This window comes from Brassica napus, chromosome C1 (genome assembly GCF_020379485.1).
Source record: "Brassica napus cultivar Da-Ae chromosome C1, Da-Ae, whole genome shotgun sequence".
Taxonomy (NCBI): domain Eukaryota; kingdom Viridiplantae; phylum Streptophyta; class Magnoliopsida; order Brassicales; family Brassicaceae; genus Brassica; species Brassica napus.
The window spans coordinates 32,345,588-32,371,645 of record NC_063444.1 but is presented as its reverse complement, the minus strand read 5'-3'; the positions used below and the strand labels follow the sequence as shown (position 1 = coordinate 32,371,645).

The 26,058-nt window shown below is 32.8% G+C and overlaps 1 protein-coding gene across 1 annotated transcript; it reads right to left on the bottom strand.

Annotated features, from left to right (window-relative positions):
• Positions 1-6,889: 6,889 nt before the first annotated feature.
• On the bottom strand, positions 6,890-9,842 carry LOC106376763 (type 2 DNA topoisomerase 6 subunit B-like). The gene is made up of 11 exons (XM_013816879.3): positions 9,722-9,842; positions 9,533-9,641; positions 9,382-9,465; positions 9,276-9,302; positions 9,040-9,148; positions 8,882-8,957; positions 8,462-8,482; positions 8,152-8,348; positions 7,879-8,023; positions 7,476-7,790; positions 6,890-7,379 (listed from the first exon to the last, which is right to left on the bottom strand). Exons 1-11 carry the CDS (start codon positions 9,758-9,760, stop codon positions 7,080-7,082), a joined length of 1,422 nt encoding a protein of 473 aa, XP_013672333.2. The 5' UTR covers positions 9,761-9,842; the 3' UTR covers positions 6,890-7,079.
• Positions 9,843-26,058: the final 16,216 nt, after the last annotated feature.

Here is a 26,058-nt window from a genome sequence, read left to right as displayed (position 1 = left end):
TCTTTTTGTTGAACTGAAAAAACAAAAACATATTGTAGGGTTTTTAATAATTTTAAAATCTATCTTAAATAACAAATTTTATTATAAATATTTTTTATAAAAAATAATTTACTGTAATATATATAATTATGTTTTAACAGATGGTTTACTAAAGTGTTTTTATCAAATTTGATTTTTCAAATATTTGGAATTTAAGAATATAAAATGACATGGTATAAATGTTGTATGATATGTAATAACTCATTTTTATAATTGATGTTTAATATTGTAGATCCATATTGAGTATAAGATATGGTATATAATATTATTTCATAATAATCATAATATTGGGTGATAAAATATTTTAGAAAAAGTATATAACATGAAATGAGGAGTAATAATAGGAGTCATTCAAAATATTTTAAAAAATTTTATGGTTAGAGTAATTAATGATATGATAAAAAAAATAATAAATAGTTATACATGGTCCAACAACCTTTTTATAATAGATTTTTAGAATGATTCTCTTTAATAGTATAGATGGTGGAAATTATGCATGAGTATTCAGGTACCCGTTCAGGTTCGGACCAAGTATTTCGGGTTTTTGGTATTCGGTTTCACCATCCTAGGTCTCATTCTAATAATTTATAAATACATATCGGATTCGGATAATAACACTTCTTGTTCGGTACTAATTTGTAATACATCCTGAAACCTATAAACTATTCATATATTGTTCAGATTTGGATTATCTCGCTTTTGCTTGGATATATCATAAGTAAAAAAAAAAAATTCAAAAGCAAAACATAAAAAAAAACACTTAAATTGAGTAGAAAATAATCCAACACACATCAAATTAATAAAATAACAACAAAGTGATAAATCAAGCATGAAAACAAACATAAGTTTATAAACAATATGCATTACCTTATAGATAACGCAGACTTATTATTTCAAAGAGTAAATTATGATATACTTATTTATAGGTGATTAGATATTGAAAGTATTTATTTATGTTAATATATATTTCATATATCTAATCAAAATAAACATTGAATTGATCATTTGAAATAGTTATGTATGTCAAAAATATTTATATTACCTATTAATTTCAATTTTTTTGGGTTATACGTTCAGGTTCATTAATGACATTTGGGTTCGAATATGTTTTATATAATCCTACAAAATCCGTCCAGATATTTTTTACATTTTGAATAAATGGTGGGATGTATATAATGGACAGAGTAGACATCAAGATGTTAGTCAATAAATGGTGGGATGTATATAATGATGAATCTCTCAATTTTAAACAGAAAAGCCCTGCAGATGTGAAATAAACTGTTACAAAATCGACCATCCTAGCTTAAGTATCCGAACCTGAAATGACCTACGTTCCTGCACGTTCTGCTGCTTGAGATGTCTGTTAGGAAATACGCGGTCAAATTTTGCGGAAAGCCAGAATTTATGGGAGCGGGAAAGAAGCACACACACCAAATTGTTAACGGAGTTCGGCCAATGATGCCTACGTCTCCGGACCTGCTACAGATCCTTTATTATTAACCAGGGAATTTTTACAAGCTCACAACTCACACCCCGATCCCAAATACACTCAGAAATTACTAAGATTTTTTGTGAGAAAAAAAAAGTTTTTTTTTTTTCTTCTTCTTTTTTTCTTCTCCTCTCCTCTCTTGTTCTTTTTCTCTCTGTTTTCTTGTTTTGGGATGATTTTCCTCTTCACCTCAGCTCTCCTTTTATAAGCATGAAGAAGGTGTTTGGTGGCTCACAATCTTTGACAAAACCAACGTCAACAATTTCAGCTCACCGTCCATGCCGTCACCGTCCATGCCGACCAACACGTAAAACGTGTTTTAACAATCTCCCACTTGAAGACTGATTTCAATCTGTCTTCACACCTTGATCAATGTAGCAGGTATTCCCAGCTTGTTACTCCAACAAGCCAACTGAGGTTGCACACAACCTCAGCTTATCATACGGCACGACCTTCGTCAGCATGTCTGCCGGATTCTTGCTTCCTGGGATCTTCTCAAGCACCAACATTTCATCTTCTAACGCGGATCTGATGAAATGATATCGACGATGTATGTGCTTCGTCCGAGCATGGTAAACCGGATTCTTTGCCAAATCAATGGCACTTTTACTGTCACAGTACAACACACCTTTCCCTTGATCATGGCCTAGCTCTTCTAGAAAAGACTGTAGCCATATCATCTCTTTTGTTGCTTCCGTTACCGCAACATACTCAGCTTCACAGCTTGATAGAGATACAATTTTCTGCAACTTTGAAACCCAACAAATTGCAGTACCGCCAAAGGTGTAGACATACCCGGTTGTGCTCTTCGTGCTGTCAACGTCACCTCCATTGTCAGCATCAACATATCCCTGCAATCCCGTCTTAGACTTCGTGAAACGTAACGATAAACTTGGATTTCCTTTTAGATATCTGAAAATCCACTTAACGGCTTCCCAATGTTCCTTCCCTGGATTGCTCATAAATCTGCTAACGACTCCCACTGCATGTGCAATGTCTGGCCTTGTACATATCATCGCGTACATCAGGCTTCCTATAGCAGAAGCATATGGAACTTTATCCATACATGCCATCTCGTCTTCCGTCTTTGGAGACTGTTCTCTGGATAACCGAAAGTGACTTGCCAGGGGAGTACTAACTGGCTTCGCGTCATCCATGTTAAACCTCTTGAGGACTTTCTTCACATACTCCTCTTGTGATAGCTTAAGACCTTCCTTGCTTCTACTGATTCTCATCCCTAGAATCTGTCTTGCTTCTCCAAGGTCTTTCATCGCAAACTCTTCTGAGAGTTTCGTCTTCAAGCTATTGATCTCGTGCAAGTCTGCTCCTACTATCAGCATGTCATCGACATATAGGAGCAATATCAAGTAGGACTCTTCAAGCGTCTTGAAGTAACAACAGTGGTCAGCTTCACACCTCAAGAAACCAACGCCTTTAATAAAGCTGTCGAACCGTTTATACCACTGTCTTGGAGCTTGTTTTAAGCCGTACAAACTCCTTTTAGCTTGCAAACAAGGCTTTCCTTCCCTTTGATCTCAAAGCCTTCGGGTTGCTTCATATAAATTTCCTCATCCAAATCACCGTGAAGAAATGCCGTCTTCACATCCATCTGTTGAAGATGCAGATCTTCTTGTGCTACCAGCCCAAGAACCGTTCTGATGGTCACCATCTTGACTACAGGAGAGAAGATTTCAGTGTAGTCAACGCCTTCTTTTTGTTGGAATCCCTTCACAACAAGCCTCGCTTTATAGCGCTTACTTCCATCAGGTTCTTCTTTTATTCGGTAGACCCACTTGTTATGCAATGCCTTTTTCTCCTTAGGCAAATCTGCTAACTCCCACGTGTGATTGGATAACAACGAGTCCATCTCGTCGTTCATTGCAAGCTCCCACTTGATCGACTCATCAACTTGCATAGCTTCCTCATAACATTCAGGCTCGCCTCTGTCTGTGAGCAGAATGTAGTTGAGCGATGGAGAAAATCTTACTGGCTTTCTGATGATTCTGCTTGACCGTCGTAACTCCGTGACTGGTGTATATGGGACCACTTCTGAATCATCACTTTCTTCAGCCTCACCACTCTCGTCTTGAGAGATTTCTTCTTCTGCTGTTGCGGTATCCTGTGGCAACTCCGGTGTCAGGATATCTTCTAAGTCAACAGCTCCAGGCTCTTTCTTCTCCGAGCCTTCTCTTAGCTTATCCTTGTACAACGCTTCTTCGTTGAACACAACATTCTTGCTGCGGATGATCTTCCGATTTTCATCATCCCAAAACCGGTAACCAAACTCCGCGTTACCATAACCGATGAAGTAACACTTCTTAGACTTCGAGTCAAGTTTACTTCTTGCAGCATCATCAATATGAACATAAGCTAAGCATCCAAACACCTTTAGATAAGAAAGATTTACTTTCTTTCCGCTCCAAACTTCTTCAGGGATCTTAAATCCCAATGGTACAGACGGTCCTCTGTTTATTAAGAAGGCTGCGGTATTGATTGCATCTGCCCAAAACGTCTTTGGCAATCCACAGTGCAATCTCATGCTCCTTGCACGCTCATTCAAGGTTCGGTTCATCCTTTCCGCTATTCCATTCTGTTGAGGCGTTCCAGGAATAGTCTTCTCCATCTTGATCCCATTATCAGCGCAATATCTCTTGAACTCGCCGCTGATGTACTCACCACCATTATCAGACCTTAGACACTTCAACTTGAGATTCGTCTCAATCTCAACCATGGCTTTCCAAATTTTGAAAACCGAAAACACTTCATGCTTGTTCTTCATGAAGTAAACCCACACTTTTCTTGTGGAGTCATCAATAAAGGTCACATAGTAGTATGAACCTCCCAGCGATGCAACAGGAGCGGGTCCCCACACGTCAGTGTGCACCAGCTCTAACTTCTCAGACTTTGGCTCTCTTCCTCCTTTAGAGAAACTAACTCGTTTCTGTTTCCCAAGGATGCAGCTTTCACACATCTGATGATCCACCGTCTTCAGATCCGGAAGAGCGCCATTTTCCACCATGAGTTTCATCCCTTTCTCACTCATGTGTCCCAACCTACAATGCCACAACTTGGTCTGTTTGGCATTCTCGACAACAGCAACAGTGTCTTGATAACTCGTCGTCATATAAAGAGTGCCTCTTTTATGACCTCTAGCCACCACCATGGAACCTTTCTTGACTCTCCAGGCTCCACCACCAAAATTAACATCGTGCCCCATATCATCAAGTTGACCTACTGAAATCAGATTTCGCATCAACTTTGGCACATGTCTGACCTTGTTAATCTTCCACACAAGTCCGTCTGACATTTTCAGGTTGATATCTCCAATACCAACTATGTCCAAAGGTAATCCATCAGCAAGATATACCTTTCCGTAATTTCCCGCAACATAATTTTCCATAATGTTATGGTGCGGTGTGGTGTGGAATGACGCTCCTGAGTCAAGAACCCATGAATCGACTGGGCTATCAACATAGGATATTGACGCTTTGGTGGTACTTGTAGCTGCATCACGAGCTTCAATTTTCCTCGGGGAATCAACAGACACTACCAATGCATCAGCGATTTCACGTGTCACTGCATTGGCTCCGCCTCTAGTGTTGTCTTCCTTCTTCGGTGGTGCTCGGCAATTCTTCTTGATGTGACCTGTCTTTCACAATTCCAGCACTCTGCAGGCTGTCTGAATTTGGATTGACCCCGTCCATTCCTTGACTTCGATCTGCCATTACTTCGGTTATTTCTATCTGGGTTTCTCCCTCTGTTTTCCACGTTGAAAGCAGAGCTCGTTGATGCTTCCCCAGAGTCTATCCTTCGAACTTCCTCAGCAAGGATACGATCTCTAACATCATTGAATTTGAGCTTTTGAGTACCCACAGAATTACTAACCGCTGCCCTCATTGGCTCCCAACTATTTGGCAGAGATGCCAACAAAATCAGTGCTCGCACTTCATCTTCAAACTCGATTTCAACCGATGACAGTTGGTTGACAATCGTGTTGAACTCGTTCACATGTGCGGCAACCAGGCCACCTTCTTCCATCTTCAAATGAAAGAGTTTCTTCATGAGAAACACCTTATTGTTTGCCGAAGGTTTCTCATACATATCAGAGAGAACTTTCATGAGCCCTTCTGTGGTCTTCTCCTTCGCAACGTTGTGAGCAACGTTTTTCGACAGTGTTAACCTTATAACACCCAGAACTTGTCTGTCAAGGAGCTCCCACTCAGCCTGATCCATCTTCTCAGGCTTCTTGCTCAGCGGTTGATGAAGCTTCTTTCCGTACAGATAATCTTCAATTTGCATTCTCCAAAATGCATAATCTGTACCGTCAAATTTCCCGATACTGTGCGCCAAACCATCTTCGCCTCCCATCGTTTCTGGAACCACCGTGTATTAGAACACCTTCGTCGACAAACCGATGTTACCGACAAAATTCACTATTCATGAAGTACTGTTCACGTGAATAGTAACCCCACAAAAATTTGACCGATCACCGTAAATCAGGCTCTGATACCAGTTGTTAGGAAATACGCGGTCAAATTTTGCGGAAAGCCAGAATTTATGGGAGCGGGAAAGAAGCACACACACCAAATTGTTAACGGAGTTCGGCCAATAATGCCTACGTCTCCGGACCTGCTACAGATCCTTTATTATTAACCAGGGAATTTTTACAAGCTCACAACTCACACCCCGATCCCAAATACACTCAGAAATTACTAGTAATTTCTTAAAGAAGATTTTTTGTGAGAAAAAAAAAGTTTTTTTTTTTTTCTTCTTCTTTTTTCTTCTCCTCTCCTCTCTCGTTCTTTTCTCTCTGTTTTCTTGTTTTGGGATGATTTTCCTCTTCACCTCAGCTCTCCTTTTATAAGCATGAAGAAGATGTTTGGTGGCTCACAATCTTTGACAAAACCAACGTCAACAATTTCAGCTCACCGTCCATGCCGTCACCGTCCATGCCGACCAACACGTAAAACGTGTTTTAACAATGTCTTGTAGGGAACTAGGAAATGAACAAGACTTGGCGTGTTACTCTAGCTATTTTATTTAGATATATGTATACATAGTTTGAAATAGTATAAACAAAAATAGAAATCTTGGTGAGTTGGAATACAGCTCTTAGCTGCGCTTTCTCGACCCGAGAGGCTTACAAACAGTATATGGTAAAGTGTGTAAGCTGTTAAAACTACCAAGGAAAGAAAGTATTTGTATTGCTATATTTATGTACGGAGCACAAGAGAGATAAATAAAAGCTAATATACTATTAATGGCTCGGTGTATAGTTTCCGTAGCATTACCAATCAAACATGATTGAAAACAAACAGAACAGCAAGGGATGCAATTATTTGTTACTGGCTTTGGAAAATCTACCTCAAGAACATAACAAACTGAAATTTCTTAAATATAGTTCTGTAAACAAGTCTGCTCTACCCATGAGGATTCATTCTCAGCCTGTGGTGGAAACATAATAAAGTAAAGCAAATTCTATATGCATATCCATAACATATAGTTTTCACATATCGACTATCTATTGTATCCGTTATCAGAGGCAGATGTATCATTCCAGGGAGGTAGAGTAATACTCACCTTCTATTTCCTCATCTTCAAAGTATGATGTCTCAGACCCGCCTTCAAAAAACAGAAGGGGAGCAGCTTCCTGGTCTTTCTGGGGTTTACTCTCATTCATTCCTATAACCGAAACAATCTTTCTCTGTATATAGTCTTCAACTGCATCACGTTCAGCTTCTTGAGGCTGAAATCCAAGAACAGATAAGCAATCTCCTTGGAAGTCCATGTCAGTAGAAGAGAATATGAGGCCCGCTAATGATCTTGCAAGGTCAGGAACATAGCCGCAAATCTAATATAAACAACAGCAAAAACAATCTTGGTAGACCTTAAGAAATTTTAAGAGATTGACACTAATAGTACATAGGAGGTTTGACTTAGAGATCACCTTACGAGAATGTGAGCTTAGAAGAAAGCCCTCATGTTTAGTCTTCAAATCATTTAATGCACTTTTAATCCCCTTCTTCACAAGATCTATACCAGGCTCAGTCTTATGTGTTGTTGGATACTTATTGTGATACCAGTGAAGAGCGATTTGTATTTGAACATATGAAGGAAAATGTTCCCATTCGAGAAACACACGTCCTTCTTGATCATTCGCACTCGCTAGGATCAAACCGTAACTTTTCCAGTCAATCTTTTTCAATGCACTCAAGGCAACTTGTGGAATGGGGGAAGGAGAGAAATTGTCAAAGTATAAAACCTGGGGGAAATTCACCAAATAAGACCAAACAAATAAACAGTCCATGTCAATATAGGGTAATGTATTTAATTTTGAGGACTGGACAGACCTCTGTTTTGCCCTCACATGATCTGCTGCAATGGCGAGTTGTCTCTAATAAGTCACTTATTACAATCACCACTTCCATTGTTCCTCCAGGTCTCTTACGATTTTCTTCAGGGCAGGCTGTTCCACTGCCAACTTTTAGATGCTCTCTGAAAATATTTAGAATACAACCAGATTTGTCAGACTTAACGTAAACGACTGGCATACATTGCTTCCAGCAAGACTAAGTTAAGTCGCAAGTGTTTTAGAAACAAGAATGGCGTAACATATTATGTACCTATCAGAGAAGCATTGTTCACACATCATTTCCAAACAGTTCCCATGCCTTAAAACACAGTCCTCAAGACCAGACTTTAAGCGTTCAAGGTTGGAGGCAGTGAAGCAAGGAGTTTGATCACCGTTCATTAAAAAGACGTATTGGGTTTGAGTACCAGGAGAAGCTCCTTGTTCAACCACCAGATCCATTGTGACATTCTGGAGAGGTAGAAAGGACGCATTGGTTTTTAGTTTCATAAGTTGCGAGTTCTGGGGCAAATGACTGTCTGAAGAAATTTGTCAAATCACCGAAGGGGGAAACTTGAACTTACAGGTAAATGAAGAACAAGCATCTGCAAGATAACATGGTGAGATATATCATTACTGAGCAGCTAAGAAATCATGAGAGTAATATATATCTTGATAAAACATAAAACTTGACTACAGTTAAGTGATATGACCACGAGGCCGATAGTTCAGCTATATATATATATACATTGATCAAATCTGGAAAGGCTCAAGAGTAATTTAACCATTAAGCGAACTTGGGTAGAGCCATTTCTTGACCTAACTAAATAAGTAAGTTAAGTGGGTAGCTTAAGAGCGACATTCAAGACTTCAACTTAAAGATGGAAATGCTTGCTCTTTATCTTTGTTCTATATAGCAGAGTTTTTGTAATGTTGTGCATTCTTGATTTAGTTGAGAATAAGTATGAAAATCAAGAAACAAGGATGCCGAAGAGAAGGGAGACCTTTTGAAAGAAGGTAACTATGGGCGCCACAAGAGCATCGATACATCCAAAGACACTCAGAGATACCTCTGTCCCACTGAAAACAAGAAAATAATTAGGCAGTCACAGTGGTTTAAACTCAGTAAAAACAAGATACAGATTGAGGAACTCTCCAGCACCTAAACTTTGCGCCATTCTTAGGCTGAGAAGGTTGTCTTTTGATTCTCTTGTTTGATATATACTCATCAAGATTAATATGATAACAGAACACCTCGTCGCCAGAAAAGCCTGCAACTCCGTCAGCACAATGGAGAAAGAATAAGGGAAGAACATTAACAAGTTCCACAAATTTTCAATATAGCTAGAGACATAAGAATGAATCATATAAACCCAGGAGAAAGCAATTGAAACTTACAAGTGGTCTTGACGGAGAGTAACCCATCTGCATAATCAACAATCAGAATCACCTCGAAATCTGATTTCAATTAAACGAATACCCAAGATGAATTGCTCGTACTAACCCCAGATCTTGGCTCCATTGAACTCTCTAGGGCACCTCAGATCCTGAAATTCCACCAAACTGCATCCAATGCCAGTATCCGAAACTGTAGATAGACCAATTTAGTGACGACAGATTCGATTTCCGTCTGAGGGAGGAGAGAGTGAGATTACTCGAAATTGATGTAATCGGAGGATCATTGCCAGCAGATTGATGAAGAAGAAGTGATAATCTACAGAGATCTTCTGCTAGACGGCATCTTTGAAAAGCTGACGAGATCAACTGAGAACACAAGACTTTTTCAGGAAAGAAAATGAAATCGACGAAGACGAATGAGGAATGATGATGGATGGGTGACTTACTTGTAGAAGAAGCTTGGGAACAGGATCACTGATCTCCATGGGTTTTTCGAAATCGTCCCGCTTATCCTCCTAATTTTGTCTCTAGCTCCACATGTATGACTGATATAAACAATGCCCCGCAGGCCGCAGATATGAACTTAGCCAAACCGAAATTTTCAGAGTTTGGTTCGAGTTCGGTTTAGGTTCAGCAATTTTTTTAAATAAAAAACCAGTTACCGGTTCGGTTTCGTAACTGATAAAACAAAAACAATTAATATTAACTTTAACCAGTTTTAATCCAAACTAACAATTTTAATCTGAATCAACCGTTTTTTTTTTTAATATTTTAAACTGAAAATCTAACCCAGACCAAAAACTTCTATTTCTATTTAATAAATTCGCAAGAAATTTCATGAACTAAAATATCCCAAGGACCTAAACCGTAGATCTATGAGCACTCTAAGCGGGAGCTGCACATTAAAACATTATCACCTTTTTTAAATTGTCTTTGACTACATGGATATAAAACATTGTCTTAGACTCGTTACTTGATTCGTACCCGCTTTGAAAATTTAAGTATTCGGTATTGTCAAGACAAGTAACAAGTCGACAATTTTCATTACTTGCAAGACCATGTCAAGTATCAAGTACCTTTATTATTTTTAGTACTTGACTCGTTACGCTCCGTTACTTGCTACATTAATTGGTATTTGTTACATAATTTATTAAATATTTATTTATATTTGTCTTTTCTTTTATTTCCATTTAGGATTGGACACAAATACTCATTAATCTTCTTATACTTATTACTTGTTTCATATATGTCTTGATTTTTAAATATTCGTCATCTAGTCAAGTATTATATAGTAACAAGTATTAAAAATTTAACTACATGACTTGTTATTATCCGTTACTTGTTTAGAGAAGACATTTTTGTGATCGTAAAAATTATACAATATTTATATATCGAAATATTCATACATTTTTTATTTTTCTTCTTTAAAATATGAACAAATAATTGGTTTAAATTAATTCACATGTTATGTTAAGTAGAATAAATAAAATAAACTTCCATGTCTTTTTCTAATAGGTTATTATTTAGTAAGTAGTTCTTAAATACTCAAAAAAAAAATTAAATAGTTCACAAGTACTCGTAAATAGTTCATAAGTACTCGTAAATAGTAAATAAGAAAACAGGACAAGTAACTTGCAAGTAATTCAGTTTTGATCAAGTACTCGAAATAACAAGTACTCGTTTTTAACAAGGCAAGTACAAGTCAAAAATTTTATTACTCGTACAAGGCAAGTCAAGTCGCAAGTATACACAAAATAGCAAGTACTCGCCTTGTGCCCAGCCCTACTTTTAACATTTCACTGGATGTTTGTGTTCACTTTTTCATACATAAATTATTGTTTTAGAACATAAGTGGTATATATTTTTAACGTTAATCATATACTTACATATTTATATAAATATTTGAAATACAATAATTTTATAGTTTGCATGTTATATTTAATTAATTTTTTAAACCGTATGTATTTGTCACTTCTTATTATATATTTATCTTATTGTATTTGCATTTAATTATTAAGAAAATTAATATATTCATGAGAAAATATATTTAAAATTATTTTGTATTTAATTTATGCTAAATTTTGACCCGTCTTTCAAAACTGAATTTCTTTTTACCAATATTTTTATGCTTATTCATTTTAGATAATTTATTATTGTATATACAAAAGTCTAAGATATGTTAATTTTTAGACATGTATTATATAGTTTGTTAATTTTAAACCGTTCTATCATCATATTATATTTTTAAATAAATAATTTATATTTATGAAAATAATATTTATAAATTTATCAATTGAATATAATTTTATCATATTTATTTTGGTATAATAATTGTCTTTTAACATGATCATGACTATAAAGTAGATAAAATATGATATAATTTATTTATTTTCATTTTTAAACGATAAACTAAAATACATTAAGCTATTTTTAAAATATTCTTACACAGATTTATTAGAAATTTTAAAATATAATATATAAATATATATTATATTTAAAATGAAAATATATTATGATTAAATTAGTTACAAAGATTTTATATTATTAACTTTACAGAAATACATGTTAATTTTTATACATGTATTATATAGTTTGCTAATGTTAACTCATCTTACCAACATATTAGATTTTATTTTTGAACATAAATATTTTATAATTACGAAAATAAAATATATAAAATATATAAATTTAATACAATTTTATTATATTTAGCTCAATATAATAATTTTATTCTAATATGATTGATTATGATTATGTAATAAATAAAATATCATAGATTTTTTTTATTTTTTATTTTATAAACGATAACTGAATATATTAATGTATAATAATATTTTAAACTAATTTCTAAATTAGTGAAAGTATTTAAATATAATTTCAAAAATGAAGATCTTGTAAAAATCTTTTAAAACAGATTTTTGAGAATTTTAAAATAAATATATTTATATTTAAAATGAAAAGATATCAAAAGATATTATAATAAAAATATTTTAAAGATTCTTTTATTATTAGTCTCAATAAAATACATTAATAAGATTTCAAAATGATGGTCCAAATTAAAAAAAAAAATCATACATAAAAGAAGTCATGACTTCTGTTTTAATATATAAGATTAGTGACATTTTAAGTATACAAAAATTAGTGAGAACATGTGAGAACGTACCCCATATTATCCTACCAAAATAATGTTATACTCGCCCCTTCAAATTTATTATATCTGAATCTTAATATTTCAATTCTGAAAACTATGTTTTCATATATGTGTATACTAGGAGCTTGGTGTGTATCTATATCGGGTTCGATCCACTTTAGGAACTAAATTATCATTATTTGGTAAGTATGAACTTGTGATTCGGTCCAAGTGGTTAATATGGTGGACTGTAACAAATGATCGGTCCACCTCATGGCACTAGACAGAAAGCATTTCTAAGTCGGATCAGTTAGTGTAGTAGCCATTTTATTCTGTAACACTAAATGCGTTCTCCTCAAAACTGACCGGATTAGCCAATATATATATATATATATCTGTGTGTGTGTACTAACATTAACGTTAATTGCAAGTTTCATAATTTAACCATGTATCATCATGGTAGAAGCACAATTAGTCTAGTAGTTTGGTTAAGTGTTAATTAATGATTATATACTGTGGACAAGAGTTTTGAATCCTCAAAAAGATAAATTATGCAAATTGATGGAAAAACTTACAAATATTTTCAACATAGTAACATGGTTATTGTCAAACATGGATCTTATACGAGGTTCATGGTGGTACATTCATAATGAATCATCAGAAAACAAGTATAATTGTCTACTTAGTCGTTTTTAATATTTTTTATAGTTTATAAAATTATAATTATTCATCGTTAAAAAACTATGGTTATTTCGAAAGCTGATGGTGACCATTATTCTTACCGGCTTCAAGCATTGATTATTTAATTGATGGTGATGGATTATTTCGAAAGGTAACTATGAATTATAATTAATCGATTGGTTAAAACATTGATCTCACTGATGTTGTTATCAGTGGAACAATGTAAGAGTTCAGAGTTGTCACGTCTTGTAGTTCATAATGGAGCAATAAAAAGAAAAGCGACAACCTTGGGAAATTCAGCATGAAGCGTTAATAGATGTTTTTGGAATATTCAACTATTTATTTATTGGTTCTCATTATTTACAACTCTTTGCATATATGGCTAAATAATATAATTCAATGTTTAAATTGTTTAACCATGTAGCATATACCAAAATATATTATATGATGGTGTGATTTCTGTATTGTATCATGTTGACTTTCAGATGATAATCAAACTAAATCTATCATTTGATCACATCTTAGATTTTAGTATGTTATATAGTATATCACAAAAATAATACGATTGGATTTAAATTACATGATCATATATACCAAAATATATAATATATTGTTATGAAATACTATGCTTAATACGTAAATATCATGGAAAAATTTTATGTTTACCACTTTCATGGTACCACTTTTCATTTTTACCACCATTAAAGAGATATTTTCAAAAATACATTCTTCATTAAGTGGCAAAAGACTTTTATATCCTTGTTATTTATATATATATAATATATCATTATTTAAATAAATCAAAAATAAAAAATAAAAAACTAAAAAAATAAAAAATATTTTTTTAGTTTTCGAATTATACTTTTTCAAATTCGAACTTTTTTTTCAAATTTTTTTTGAATTTTTTATTAGTTTTCTCAAAATTTCTTTTTGAAAATCGAAAATTATGTTTGAAACTATTTTAAAATTTTTTTTTATATATTTTTTAAGTATTTATTTATATATTTATTAGAATCCTAAATTTCACATTCCAAAAACTCTACCCCACCCCTCGACTCTAAACACTAAGTTTAGATTAGTTAACCCTAGAGGTATAAATGTCTTTTACCTTCCAATTAAATGTGAGGGTAAAAATAATAAGTGTAAACATGAAAAATGGTATTATGAATGTGGTATCTGTGATAATTTCCTTTTAATATAATATATTCTATAAAATCATAGATAATTCCTTGAAATTCTCATAGCTATACAACAACAAATAAACCATAAATTTGGGATATCCAATATCTCAACTAAATTGATATTAACGATAATCATTTGGATCAAATAATTAAATTCAAAATATTGTGCCTAATCCAGTATATCAAAAGAACTTAGATAAAAGATAAAATCATATATATGTAATTAGGTTACAAATTTTCTTATAAAGCATAATCCAACAATTAACAAGTCTTTATATTTTTTCTAATTAGATTTTAACAAGAAAGCATAATGTGCACTTTGAAATTATGGATCAAAATGTAGTTTTACTTAAGATAGAAACATAGTCCATCCGTTATATTCAAAATTGATAATTTTGACCTATTAAAGATTATAAAAAAAATTTGTATGATTGATCTTCTTTTAAATCAGAATTTTGTCATTTTAAAAACAAAAAATATATTTTATATAGTTGTATGGATATATAATTATATATTTAATATTGGATTTTTATTAGTGTAGGTCAAAGTAAGTTAACAAACATTTTGGTAGCGAGTAACTAATAAAGAAAATACCAATTAAATAAAATACAGATTTGTGCAATAGAAAGTGAAAACCAGATATAATTATGTTAGAAGCGATACATTTAATAGCTAACTTTGCCTCGTGTTTGTAACAAATTATATTCTCTTTTTGAAACATTTATCTATTTCCCTATGTGTCTTATAGATTGATAACAAAGAATAAGTATTATGTGAAACCAGAGTAAATCTTTTTTACACTCTCATAGGTGAACTTATGTAAAGGAAGTGCAATATAGGCAGAACACTTGACCGGGTGATTGTGGTCGAGTGGTAAAGAGACGGGACTGAGACGCCAACACGTTTCAGGTTCGATCCACCTGCTGCGCGAAACTAAGTCACAATTTTCCTGGTCATCCAACACGGATATGGGCCTATGGGGCCCATTTGAATACCCGGAGATAGGATCTATCCGTGGACTGCACCTCCCCTTGGGGATTAGTCCGGGCCTCTCCATGGGCCTGGGATACCTCCAGGTTAACAAAAAAAAAAAAAAAAAAAAAAAAAAAAAAAAATAGGCAGAACACACAATAATTGATACATTGAAAATAGTTTCACAGCACAATGTGTATCTTCTTAATTTTGAGTGATTTTATGGGTATCTATCTTATCTATTGTAATCCCTATGTTCTACGAAGAGTGTCATTTTAACAATATTTTTTGTTATACAAATAATATCATTTTAAATTCTAATACAATTATACTTACTTTTAGCAAACTATTTTGATTGATGTCAACATGCAGCATTTATTTATATCGATGTGTTATATACATATACTGGTCAAAGGTCTCTCACTAATCTTAATATCATGAACAACAATTTTAATATATATTTTTGATAAAATTTAAAATATTAATCAAGAAGAAAATACATGTTCTAGCATAATAATGTACAATATACCAATAAGATTCCATACTAATAATGTTAAACAATGCACATAAATAAGTGCTCGTTACATAGCAATAACATAAAACAAGACATTAAATAATTTTCCTTTTAAATATATTAATATAAATGAAAAATGTCGTTTTAATATGCACATAAAACTTATAATTTAGTTTTTTGGATTTGATTTAGATTTAAATTTTGGTTGAAAATATAACATAAAATCATAGTTTATGTGCTTGTAGTACCAAAAAAAAAAAAGATTACAACGTGTAAAAAGTAAATAATGCTGACAGATGTTTATGTCTTTTTATTAGCTTTTCATAAATTGATAATATAGTATATTAGATTAAATGAAAATGAAATTGTTGTTAAACAAACTTATATTTATATAATTATATCATTAATAACAAATGGATTTGGTTGATTGTCCTTTCATATTTACTACGGGCATTGCCCCCGCGCAAGCGCGGAGTTGTTGACAGAATTCTTGTTTCATCTCAATATTTGCTAGGGTTATTGTAGTTGTGAATTTTGCGTTTTGAGTTGTTTTTCAAGTTTTTTTATTGTTATAGGGTTAAAGTTGTGATGATGAACTGTGTATGCATTGTTCTCCACTTATGAAGGACTAAACTGTGTTAGTAATATGATTGATATAGTTCGTGTTGTTGTTTGTTACGTCACTGAGACCTATTGTTTGTTTGTCTTTTTAATTTGTTTCTTGTACTGTTGAGAGTACATAAATTATATTAAAGTTGTTGAGAGTACCTTTTGTTTCTGGATATTTTTTCTCCAGTTTAATTGTGTAAGTTGTGTGTATTAAGTAATAATTTTTATTATCCTTATTATGTTTGTTATATGTTTTTATTTTACTTTTAAACTTGTTGTTCTTATCGGACCTTTAAAACTAATATATGAAGACTTGTAGAAATAACTATAAAATGAGTGACAGTTCTGAGTATTTGGGTTTTAATGAGTTTTAAACGAATTTATATATTTCTCATAAGAAGACAATAACATTGGCCTGTTGACATTGGGCATGTAAACTATTTTTATAAGACAAGAGGAGTGAGGAGGTGGAGTTGTTGTTGCCGCCTTTATGTTTGTCGGGATTGTCTCTTATATCTCCTGTTGTGACTGTGTTTGCTTATCTTTTATTTGATGGGTAGTATGTAAACAAAAATCATTGTTAGTTGTATTTATCAGAGTTCATAACTTACTCTGCTTTTTCTGTTTAGGTAATTTCACTGATCTTGGTTGTCGTCTTCGTCTTCTTCGCTGTGAAAGTAAGTTTGTAAATTGTTAAATAGCTGGCCGTGTAGTTTGTATTTGTTTAGCTGACTCGATGTATATGTCGTTGCGAAAGTAAGTTTGTAAATTGTTAAATAGCTGGCCGTGTAGTTTGTATTTGTTTAGCTGACTCGATGTATGTGTCGTTGAGTTTTAGTTGAGGTGATTGGTTTGGTATATTTGTTTTGAAGTTTATTTCTAAGATTAGACAAAAAAAGAAAGGTGATCATTAATGATTCGTCTTTTTTGGAATTTTTGTTTTTGGTGTTTTGATTGTTTGAGTTGTCGTGGTTTCTTTTAAGCTGTAAAATAAAAGTTTGTGTAAAATTAGTTTGATAAGTAAGTGAGATAAATAGACGACCACAGAATTTGGGTAGAAAATATTTTTGATTATTGATGTTAGCACAATATAGATAATAATTTAAAGGAAATTGTGTGTTGATTGTTTCTTACGAATCAATGAGGAGACGGATAACGACTCGAGTTGTTTCTTTGCTAAGGTCATAGCCTTGGACAGAACAGATTTGCCCAACCACATCTGCTTGTTTAAATATCAATTATGATAACGAAATATATTATAAACCCTTATGCAATATGATAATATACCTGGGAGTTCTAGGTTTGTGTTCGCAATCACTTGGAAATTGTCAAACAGTCTAATTATGATTGGAGATTGATCTCAGGAGCACCCGTGATGACTTCATCAATAATAGTTGGTGAGATGAAACGAATGAGGAATGGATGATCAATTATCTTGTACATGCTTGATCACCTAGCAACCTCAAAACGATAGACTTTCACAATGTAACCGGCTTTCAAAGATGGCATGTAATGATTAGCACGTCCAGCGGGAATAAACCCATGAATCACAGAATCTTCAAATAATATTATTTAACAAAGAATCAGAAAATCAATTCAAAACAATTATATTAAATAAGTGTGATAAATCAAAAATTAACTTACCTTTTCATCAAGGAAGAGAACCGTGATTCCTATAAACTCACTGTCTTTCTTGAAGTTCAGGGAATCCTATAAGCGAGGAGGTTAGAGGCTATGCTCTGACTACTACGACCAAAACGGAGATACTCAAAGGTTGAGTGACGGATGCCGGGAACGCTGGTTTGAGGAATTGGAGAGGCAAAGAGACATTTTCTAGAAGATCGCTAAAGCTAAGATGAATCAATGAGTTTTGTGGAGATGCAGATTGGGTTCATCAAAGATGAGAATCATATATATAGGGTTTACAGAAAGGTTACAAATCAGGAACATTTAAGATCAAGCGATTTAAGATGGGGAGATGATGAGTTTACCAGCGAAGAAATAGATTACGAACAGACACACAGCGCAACTCTGTAACTCAGACTTGTCTAAGACAATGATGAAAATAACTCTAACTCATGTTAAACGAAGACAGTTTACAATATGGAAAAACTATAATTGTTTTTTTTTTCCATATAACGTGATGAACCTCATTTAAAAATGAAACTCATAATACACTTGTAGGCCCGACCCACCGAGAAAACCGAAGAAGCAAAGGTTTCCGTCGTTCATAAATATATATTAGTTTCGGTCATCAATGTACAAAGTATCTTTTAGTTTAGTGGTATAAATGTTGGTGTTTATATCTGTATAACCCGGGTTCGAGCCACAAGCTTGACACATTTTTCATACTTTTTAAAAGTGGAATCCACCAAAATGCTGACGTGTCGCCTCAGGAAAGAGGGAAATGTACTATTATATTATAGATTTGATTTGAAGAAAACTAAAAATTTAATACTTCAGTTTACCAATATAACTAGATTGAATTATGCCGTTGATTTGTAATTATTTGTCGGAGAATTTTCATGTTTACCATTTCATTGGTACCTTTATTTATGTTTACCACCACTAAATAGACATTTTCAAAAATATACTCTTCATTAAGAGTTAAAAGACTTTTATACATTTGTTCTCTATATATAATAAATAATTATTTAAATAAATAAAAAAAATAAAAAAATACGAAAAGATATGTTTTTATGTTTTTCGAATTATACTTTTCAAATTCGAACTATTTTATAAAAAAAATTCTGAATTTTTTTTCGATTTTTTTTTCTTTTTTTCAAAATTTCTTTTTTGAAAATAAAAGTTCTTTTTGAAAATCTAAAATTCTTTATGAAACTATTTTTTCAATTTTTTAATATTTTTAAGTATTTATTTATATATTTATTAAAATATTAAATTTCACATTCCAAAATTCATATCTCACCCCTCAACTCTAAACCCTAAATCAAGATTAGTTAACACAAGGGTTATAAATGTATTTTTCCCTATTTAAAAGTAAAAGAAAAAATGATTATTGTTAATATGAAAAGTGCTATTATGAATGTAGTATTTTTGGTAGTTTCTCTTATTTGTTGACAAATATTCAACAATTAATATATATATATATATATATATATAATTAGTAAAATATATTTGTAAAATTTGAACTGTTTTATTTAAAATCTTAAAAAGAATCTAAATTTTACAATTTTTTGTAAAAAATAAACTGTTTATCAAAATGTTTTATCTGATAGAGTAAATTCTAAATACATGTTCACAAGTAATGTTGATCTGTTGAGATTTGTGATATTAATTAACATTATAAGATCATGTATTCTGCCATTTCTGGGATATGAGAATCTTGTATCTCAATCATTTTAGGAATAAATTATATTTTCTAATTTCATAATTATTAGTTTTGTATATATAGTTTTGCTTATTTAAATAATTGTTTGGAATATGTAATAATCTCATAGTATTTTACTTGTTATAATTATTTTTCATACTTTTTTTCGTAATTTTTTTACATGTGCAATCTTTTTATAATATTTTATAGGACAAACCTCCAAAATAGCACATTTCTAAGTTTATGTCACAAAAATAACCCTCAAAAACTAAAATGATCAAAATTGCATTTTATCTTTTGAAAAATTTTAATTTTTTTTCTATTTTTCAAAATTTGAAATCTTATCCCAAAATCCCACTCCCAAACTCTAAACCCTAAAACCTAAATCTTAAACCCTAAACCCTAAATCCTAAACCCCACCCCTTAACTCTAAACCCTAAACTCCACCCCTAAACTCTGAACCTTAAACTCTAAAATCTAAATCCTAAACCATAAATCCTAAACCCTAAACCCTAAATCCTAAACCCCACTCCTTAACTCTAAACTCTAAACCCTAAACTCCAACCCTAAACTCTAAACCCTAAACCTTAAACTTTAAACCCTAAACTCTGAACCCTAAACCCTAAACCCTAAATCCTAAACCCCACCCCTTAACTCTAAACCCTAATGTCTAAATTAATTTACCATTGGGGTATAAGTGTATATTTATCTCTTTTGATAAAACATTAAGTGCTATTTTGGTCAATTTTATTCTTAGAGGGTATATTTGTGACAAAAATATTTTTAGTGGTATCCTAGTCATTTTCTCTATTTTATGTGTTTATAAGTGTTTCTTACAATATAACTAGTTTTCAGCATTTATAAAAATTATTATAGATTGTAAGATATATAACATACAAATGTACATATCAAACACTCAAACTTCCTTTTAAAGTAACAATGGAAAATGAGATGGAAGAAAAGTTTGAAGACTGGAAAGGCGGAGAGATAATTTCTAAAAAACGTGGTGGCATTACAGCTGCTTCGATTGCTTGTGGTATATTTCTTAAAACTCAAAAAAACTTATTTATTTGTTTTTGTTTTAAATAGTCATAAAATCACAGTATATATAACTTTGGTGTAAACTAGGTAATTACTCGTGCTACACTGCATGACTTTTTCTTTAATTTTATTATATTTATGTAATTAAAAATTATTTTGAAAATAAATAAGTATATCAATATAAATTACAATTTTCTGATATTTACAATCTAAACATATATTGTATAATTCTACATTTCTATCATCGTTTTCTGTTAAATACTAAATTATTAGAGAATGAATTGAATAAATTTTATATAATTTATTAGCATGATAAGTATTATTGTATAGTAATTTTTTTTTTATTTCTGACATTGATATTTGTTAGATTTTGGTTTTTAAAAAAGGTAACTGGTGTTTAGTGTGAGATCGATTTTCTCCTCTGATCTCGTCATGCGTTCTCGGTCCGTGAGGCAGATGGACGGTGGGTCTTCTCCGGATCTGCGATGGTTCGCCGCTTCTGGTCTAGGGTGTTCCTTTGGCTCGGGTGGGTGGTCCTCGTCGGTTCACCGATTCGGATTGCTTCTCTCCTTAGCCGAGGTGTGTGCTGCTGGGTCTCATTACCATGGCGGCGAGTTTGTGATCTGGAGTACGCAGGCGGGTTGGTGCTCGAGGTCAGTGGCCGACTCGCCTAGGTATTGCTAGCGGTTTAAAAGGCGGTCGTCTATGCTGCTTCAGTGGCCGCTCTTCCTCACCTTCGGTTCTTCTCTTCGCGGTCCCTATTCAGTGGTCTCGGTTGTAGCATCACCAATTTCAGTATGTCGGTTCTCGGCAACTAAGGGCGTCTGGTGGTCCTCGTGCCATTGGCCACCAGACTCAATGCTTGGTCTTCGCTCGCATTCAAGCATCACATATGTTTGCTTGAGCTCTTGTGGTGGTGTTGCGTGACAATTTTGTACAGGTCAGGCTCGGGGTAGGGAGTACGGGGTTTGCAGCCCTGTTTTACCCGGGACGGCATCTTGTGCAAGTCGTCTCCGGGCTTAATAAATGCTTGATTTGGTTGTTGCCGGTGCTAGGCCTTCTCTATGGCTGTATATTCTTACAGGCGGGTGTTTTGAAACCCTCGGCGAGTTGTTTTCGGTTGGGCCATTATGTTTAAGAGCAGATCACCGGGGAGGTCAAAGTTACCGGGATCTTGACTCTCAGTTGAACTTGGCTCATTTTTTGTGGCAAGCTGTTGGTGCAGACTTGGTTGAGCTTCAGAGTTTTGGTCATGGTTGTTTTGTCTGCCTCGTTATAGTTAGATTGTAGCTGTGTTTAGGTTTTTATTTTCTTTCTCTATTTCTTGTCGCCTATTCTATCAAAAACTAAAAATTTTGGTGATAATATTTTAATATTTTTACCAGATATATATATATATATATATATGTTTGTTTATGCGCACCCCTTCATTTACCTTTCTCCATTTGATATTCTTCCCTTGTTATTATTTTTTTTCTTGTCTACTTATTGAGCGTAAAATCTTAGTTGTTGTTTTCTCATTTCAGAGCTACATTAGCAATGTTTTAATTTATTTGGAACTTGGAACTTGGAACCATACAATTTTAATTAGAGATGTATAAGATTTTCTTCGTATATAAATATGAGCTATTATACACAGTTACCAAATGGCGAGAACGTGTAGCATATTGATTTGTACTAGTATCATTAATGTTCTACCATACCACCTAAAAATGCATGTAATTTTTGTTTAGTAATTGATTTAAAAACGGATGGAATATTACACCCAAAAAAACGAAAGAAAATAGAAAAAGTAAACAACAAATATTTTAGCAAAATAAAATAAGCATAATAACCAACGAAATCGTGGTCGCTTGTAACCTGAGTTGAAATCATGTAACAATCAAAGACGAGTTAATCATGTAATCTATATACTCGAAAGTCAGGCCTGTCTCAAAAATAAATGGCTCTGAACTAAAGAAAAATTGAGTCCTAGTCCCAGCGAGAAAAATTTAAAACTGCAATGAGCCCTTTGTAAATTCACCTGTTTTTATCAGCTTTAAAAATATAACAAAGGCTAATTTAATTACCTAGATATAGTCTCGAACAGAGCTGGTCTAGTAGCTTGTGGCAACTGGTTGCTCCCTCCGCTCTAGCCTCGTCCTCTGGTGTTTCGTTGCTACACTCTGGTCTATGCCTTTGTCAAAGTTTCCTCTCCTACACTATTGGTTATCGTTGCTCCTTAGGCCCTTTTGTTAATTTAAATTCCTGCATTTCTACTATAAGTGTTTTCATGTATGTTCAGTTTTTTTGGGTCAACTCCTGTATATTCTGTAAAAACTAAAATCTTTGATATAAAATTTAACATTGTACTAATAATAAAAAAAAAAACAGATCTGGTCCTAAAAAAAGCCGGTTGTAAGATGAATGTATATATGTTCAAACATATGCTGATTTTTTCTTTTAAAACCTGAGGCTTTTTTTTTCTATCAGCGGCAAGAGCCTTTTTATTTTTTTCCTTGTTGGAAACTTTATAATCTACGTTCTATTTTCATTATAAGCAATCAGTTTACGGTATTAAACAAGTTTAAATTTATATTGCAAATGAAAAAGTATGAAAGTAAATTATATTTCACATGTGTTCCATTCAGAGAGAAGCAAAAGAAGCACTTGCATCTAGCCTTTTGTTTTATCAACCACACGCGGGATAGTTGTTGATTGTGCAGTCTAAGTGAGTTGTATGTGTTGAAATTGTCACTTTGAATATTGATTATCTGGCTCTAAAATGGTGGTAAGTTTTTCTGGCTAATTTAGTAAAACTTATGAATGTTTTTGACATATGTATGTTATGGTGATTTGTTCCTGTAATAGCTGTAAACACATTGATTATGCGTAAAATTTTAGTAAATTATTTGGTCCACTTATATTTTTGGAAGGCCATTGCGTTATTTATGAAAAAGTCAGTTTGGATTTTTCAATTTTATAAAGCAAACAGATTTCTTAAGAACCATTATTAGCTTTATTGTTGGTTTAATTAAATTCAACAGAATGTTTATGATGTGAAAAAAACATGTTTTAACTTTCATACTACAATTTTATGAATGCCATGAAATAACTTGATAATCATTTAAGATAAAAGAGTTTTATAGCATCACATACTAAATGAAGAGAGAAAGAGTTTTCTTTCATGTAACATAGTAAATAGTTTGATAAATTTTAGAATTGAAGAAATGTTAAACTCAAAGGTACAATAATGAACTTAATGGAGAAGATAAAATTCATGTTTTCTGTTAAATTTCTAAATATGGTAAATTTTCTAATATTTAGATTTTTTGATGATGTGTCAATTTGTGATTATTTATTTGATGATGTGTTTCCATGAGAAAAACAATATTCTACTTTCCTAATATAAATACAGTTATTAGAATTTATTACTTTCTTTTAAAAATTGTGATTTGATTATGTAATAATTTCTGTTGTGTTTTTCTTTAGTTATCATGTGAATATTTTAAATTTTAGCTTGGTAACCACAAAAGAAAAATCTATCCATGATATTTTTTTTTTGTTTTTATTTCCATTGGTTGGTTTTGATGAAACGTCAAAAAAGAATATAGTGAATTGATTTTCTTTTTCTCGTTCTTATTAATGTTTTTTAGTTTTTTATTTTTTTATATTTTTATATTTTGGGTTAGATCATGTTAAAATTTTAATTAATTTTTTCACCAAATTCAAGTTCTATAATGTATTTTTTTAGAGAAAAAAAAACTATTGCTTTATTTGTTATATCTCCACTGCCTTCTCTAGCTATAATAGAAGATTGCGATAATAGAAGAAGATGAGCAGAGACTTGTCTTCGTGTTCATAAATATAGTAGTGTAAAAAAATGACGAAGAACACATGGAAGCTTGAAGGATGAGGAATTCGTCGATTGCTAATCTGCTATGACTGATGCCGTCATTAAGAAAAAAACTATTTAATTACCGAAAAGTGGAGGATTGGAGTTAATTCAGGCGGTAGGAGAAAAAGAAGTGATACGAATATGATAGCAAGTCATGAAAGGTTTTGGGTGATTGGCTCTTGCCGTATTTTAAAGATGGTTTAGGCTATAAGAGATTAGAACGGTGTAGGTCTTCATCACATCCAGAACACTTATTTATAGGTCGAGCTTGTATCTGTTACAGACGTGAATCTGAATAAATAAGACAGAGTGGGAGGAGAGGTGGGTGGAGTTTAATGATTGAATTAAAGCAAGAAATTAAGAAAGGGAGAAACGTTACAGAAAATCTCATCGGAGAACACGGCGTCAAACTGGAGAAGAGCGTACAACTAAACCTAAACACCAGGCGGGCCAGAAAGATGAATGTATTAAAGCCCAATGAATAAACAGAAATCTCTGCTACTCTTCCGCGAGTTAGAAACACACACAAAAAAAAAGAAGCTCCGCAAATTAGAAGTAAAAGGAAAAAGAAGAAGCTCTCTATAGTCGACACGTGTCGCAAAATAGGGGTAAAAAAGATGACGTGACACATTATGGAGATTTTCTTTTGTACTTTATTATTATAGATTTTTTGCCACAACATTTAGTAAGTTTCAGTTAGTCTAGCGGCAATTACTAGTTTTTTCTTTGTCAAACAATCAAATTTCGTCTTGCATTGGATATTTTAACTTTTTCTTTTTTTTTTCCTTCTAAAAAGTGGCCAATTTTTTTTATTTGCTTCTAGTCTTTAAATTTTTAGAACCGGCTCTGGTATATATATATATATATATATATATATATATTTTGTTTTTTTTTTTTTTTAACGTCTGATTAATTATGCTATTACAACGATGAGAAATATTACATAGACGATTTTACAGCCGACAGTTCTACCATCATATGAGAATGCACGTCTGACTGCATCACTCCGAGCTGCCCTATGAGATCCATCTTCGATGATACGCCCTTCACCATGCTGAAGACCTCTTATAACCCTTTTTCTCCATAATCTGCATAATTTACGTTTTCTGGAGTTTGAACCTCGGACCTCCAGGTGTAGAAGCATTAATAAACCCTTAGTCAAACCACGGGACTAAGGGACTTCCAAAAATTGATATATATATATATATATATATTCGTATTTAAAAAAGGAATATCTATGAAGCAAGTGAAGGAGCGCATAATGGGTTTGTCTTTATCAAAAAAATCATAATGGGTTTGTAGAATAGAGACTAAAAAGGTTCATGACCTATTGAAAACTAATGTGTTGGAGGTAACTAAAGTTAAATCCCGTTGAAGTCGTGCGCCCACGCATTATTTTTTCTTCTTCTTCCTCATGCGTTGGACAAATGATTCACCTCTCTCCGTT

Excerpts from the sequence above, each read along its gene's own strand:
- LOC106376763 (XM_013816879.3), bottom strand. The coding sequence starts at position 9,760 with ATGGAGATCAGTGATCCTGTTCCCAAGCTTCTTCTACAA. Across the intron at positions 8,958-9,039 it reads AAGAATGGCGCAAAGTTTAG|TGGGACAGAGGTATCTCTGA; the intron begins GTGCTGGAGAGT and ends TCTTGTTTTCAG. Across the intron at positions 8,349-8,461 it reads TGCTTGTTCTTCATTTACCT|AATGTCACAATGGATCTGGT; the intron begins GTAAGTTCAAGT and ends CTACCTCTCCAG.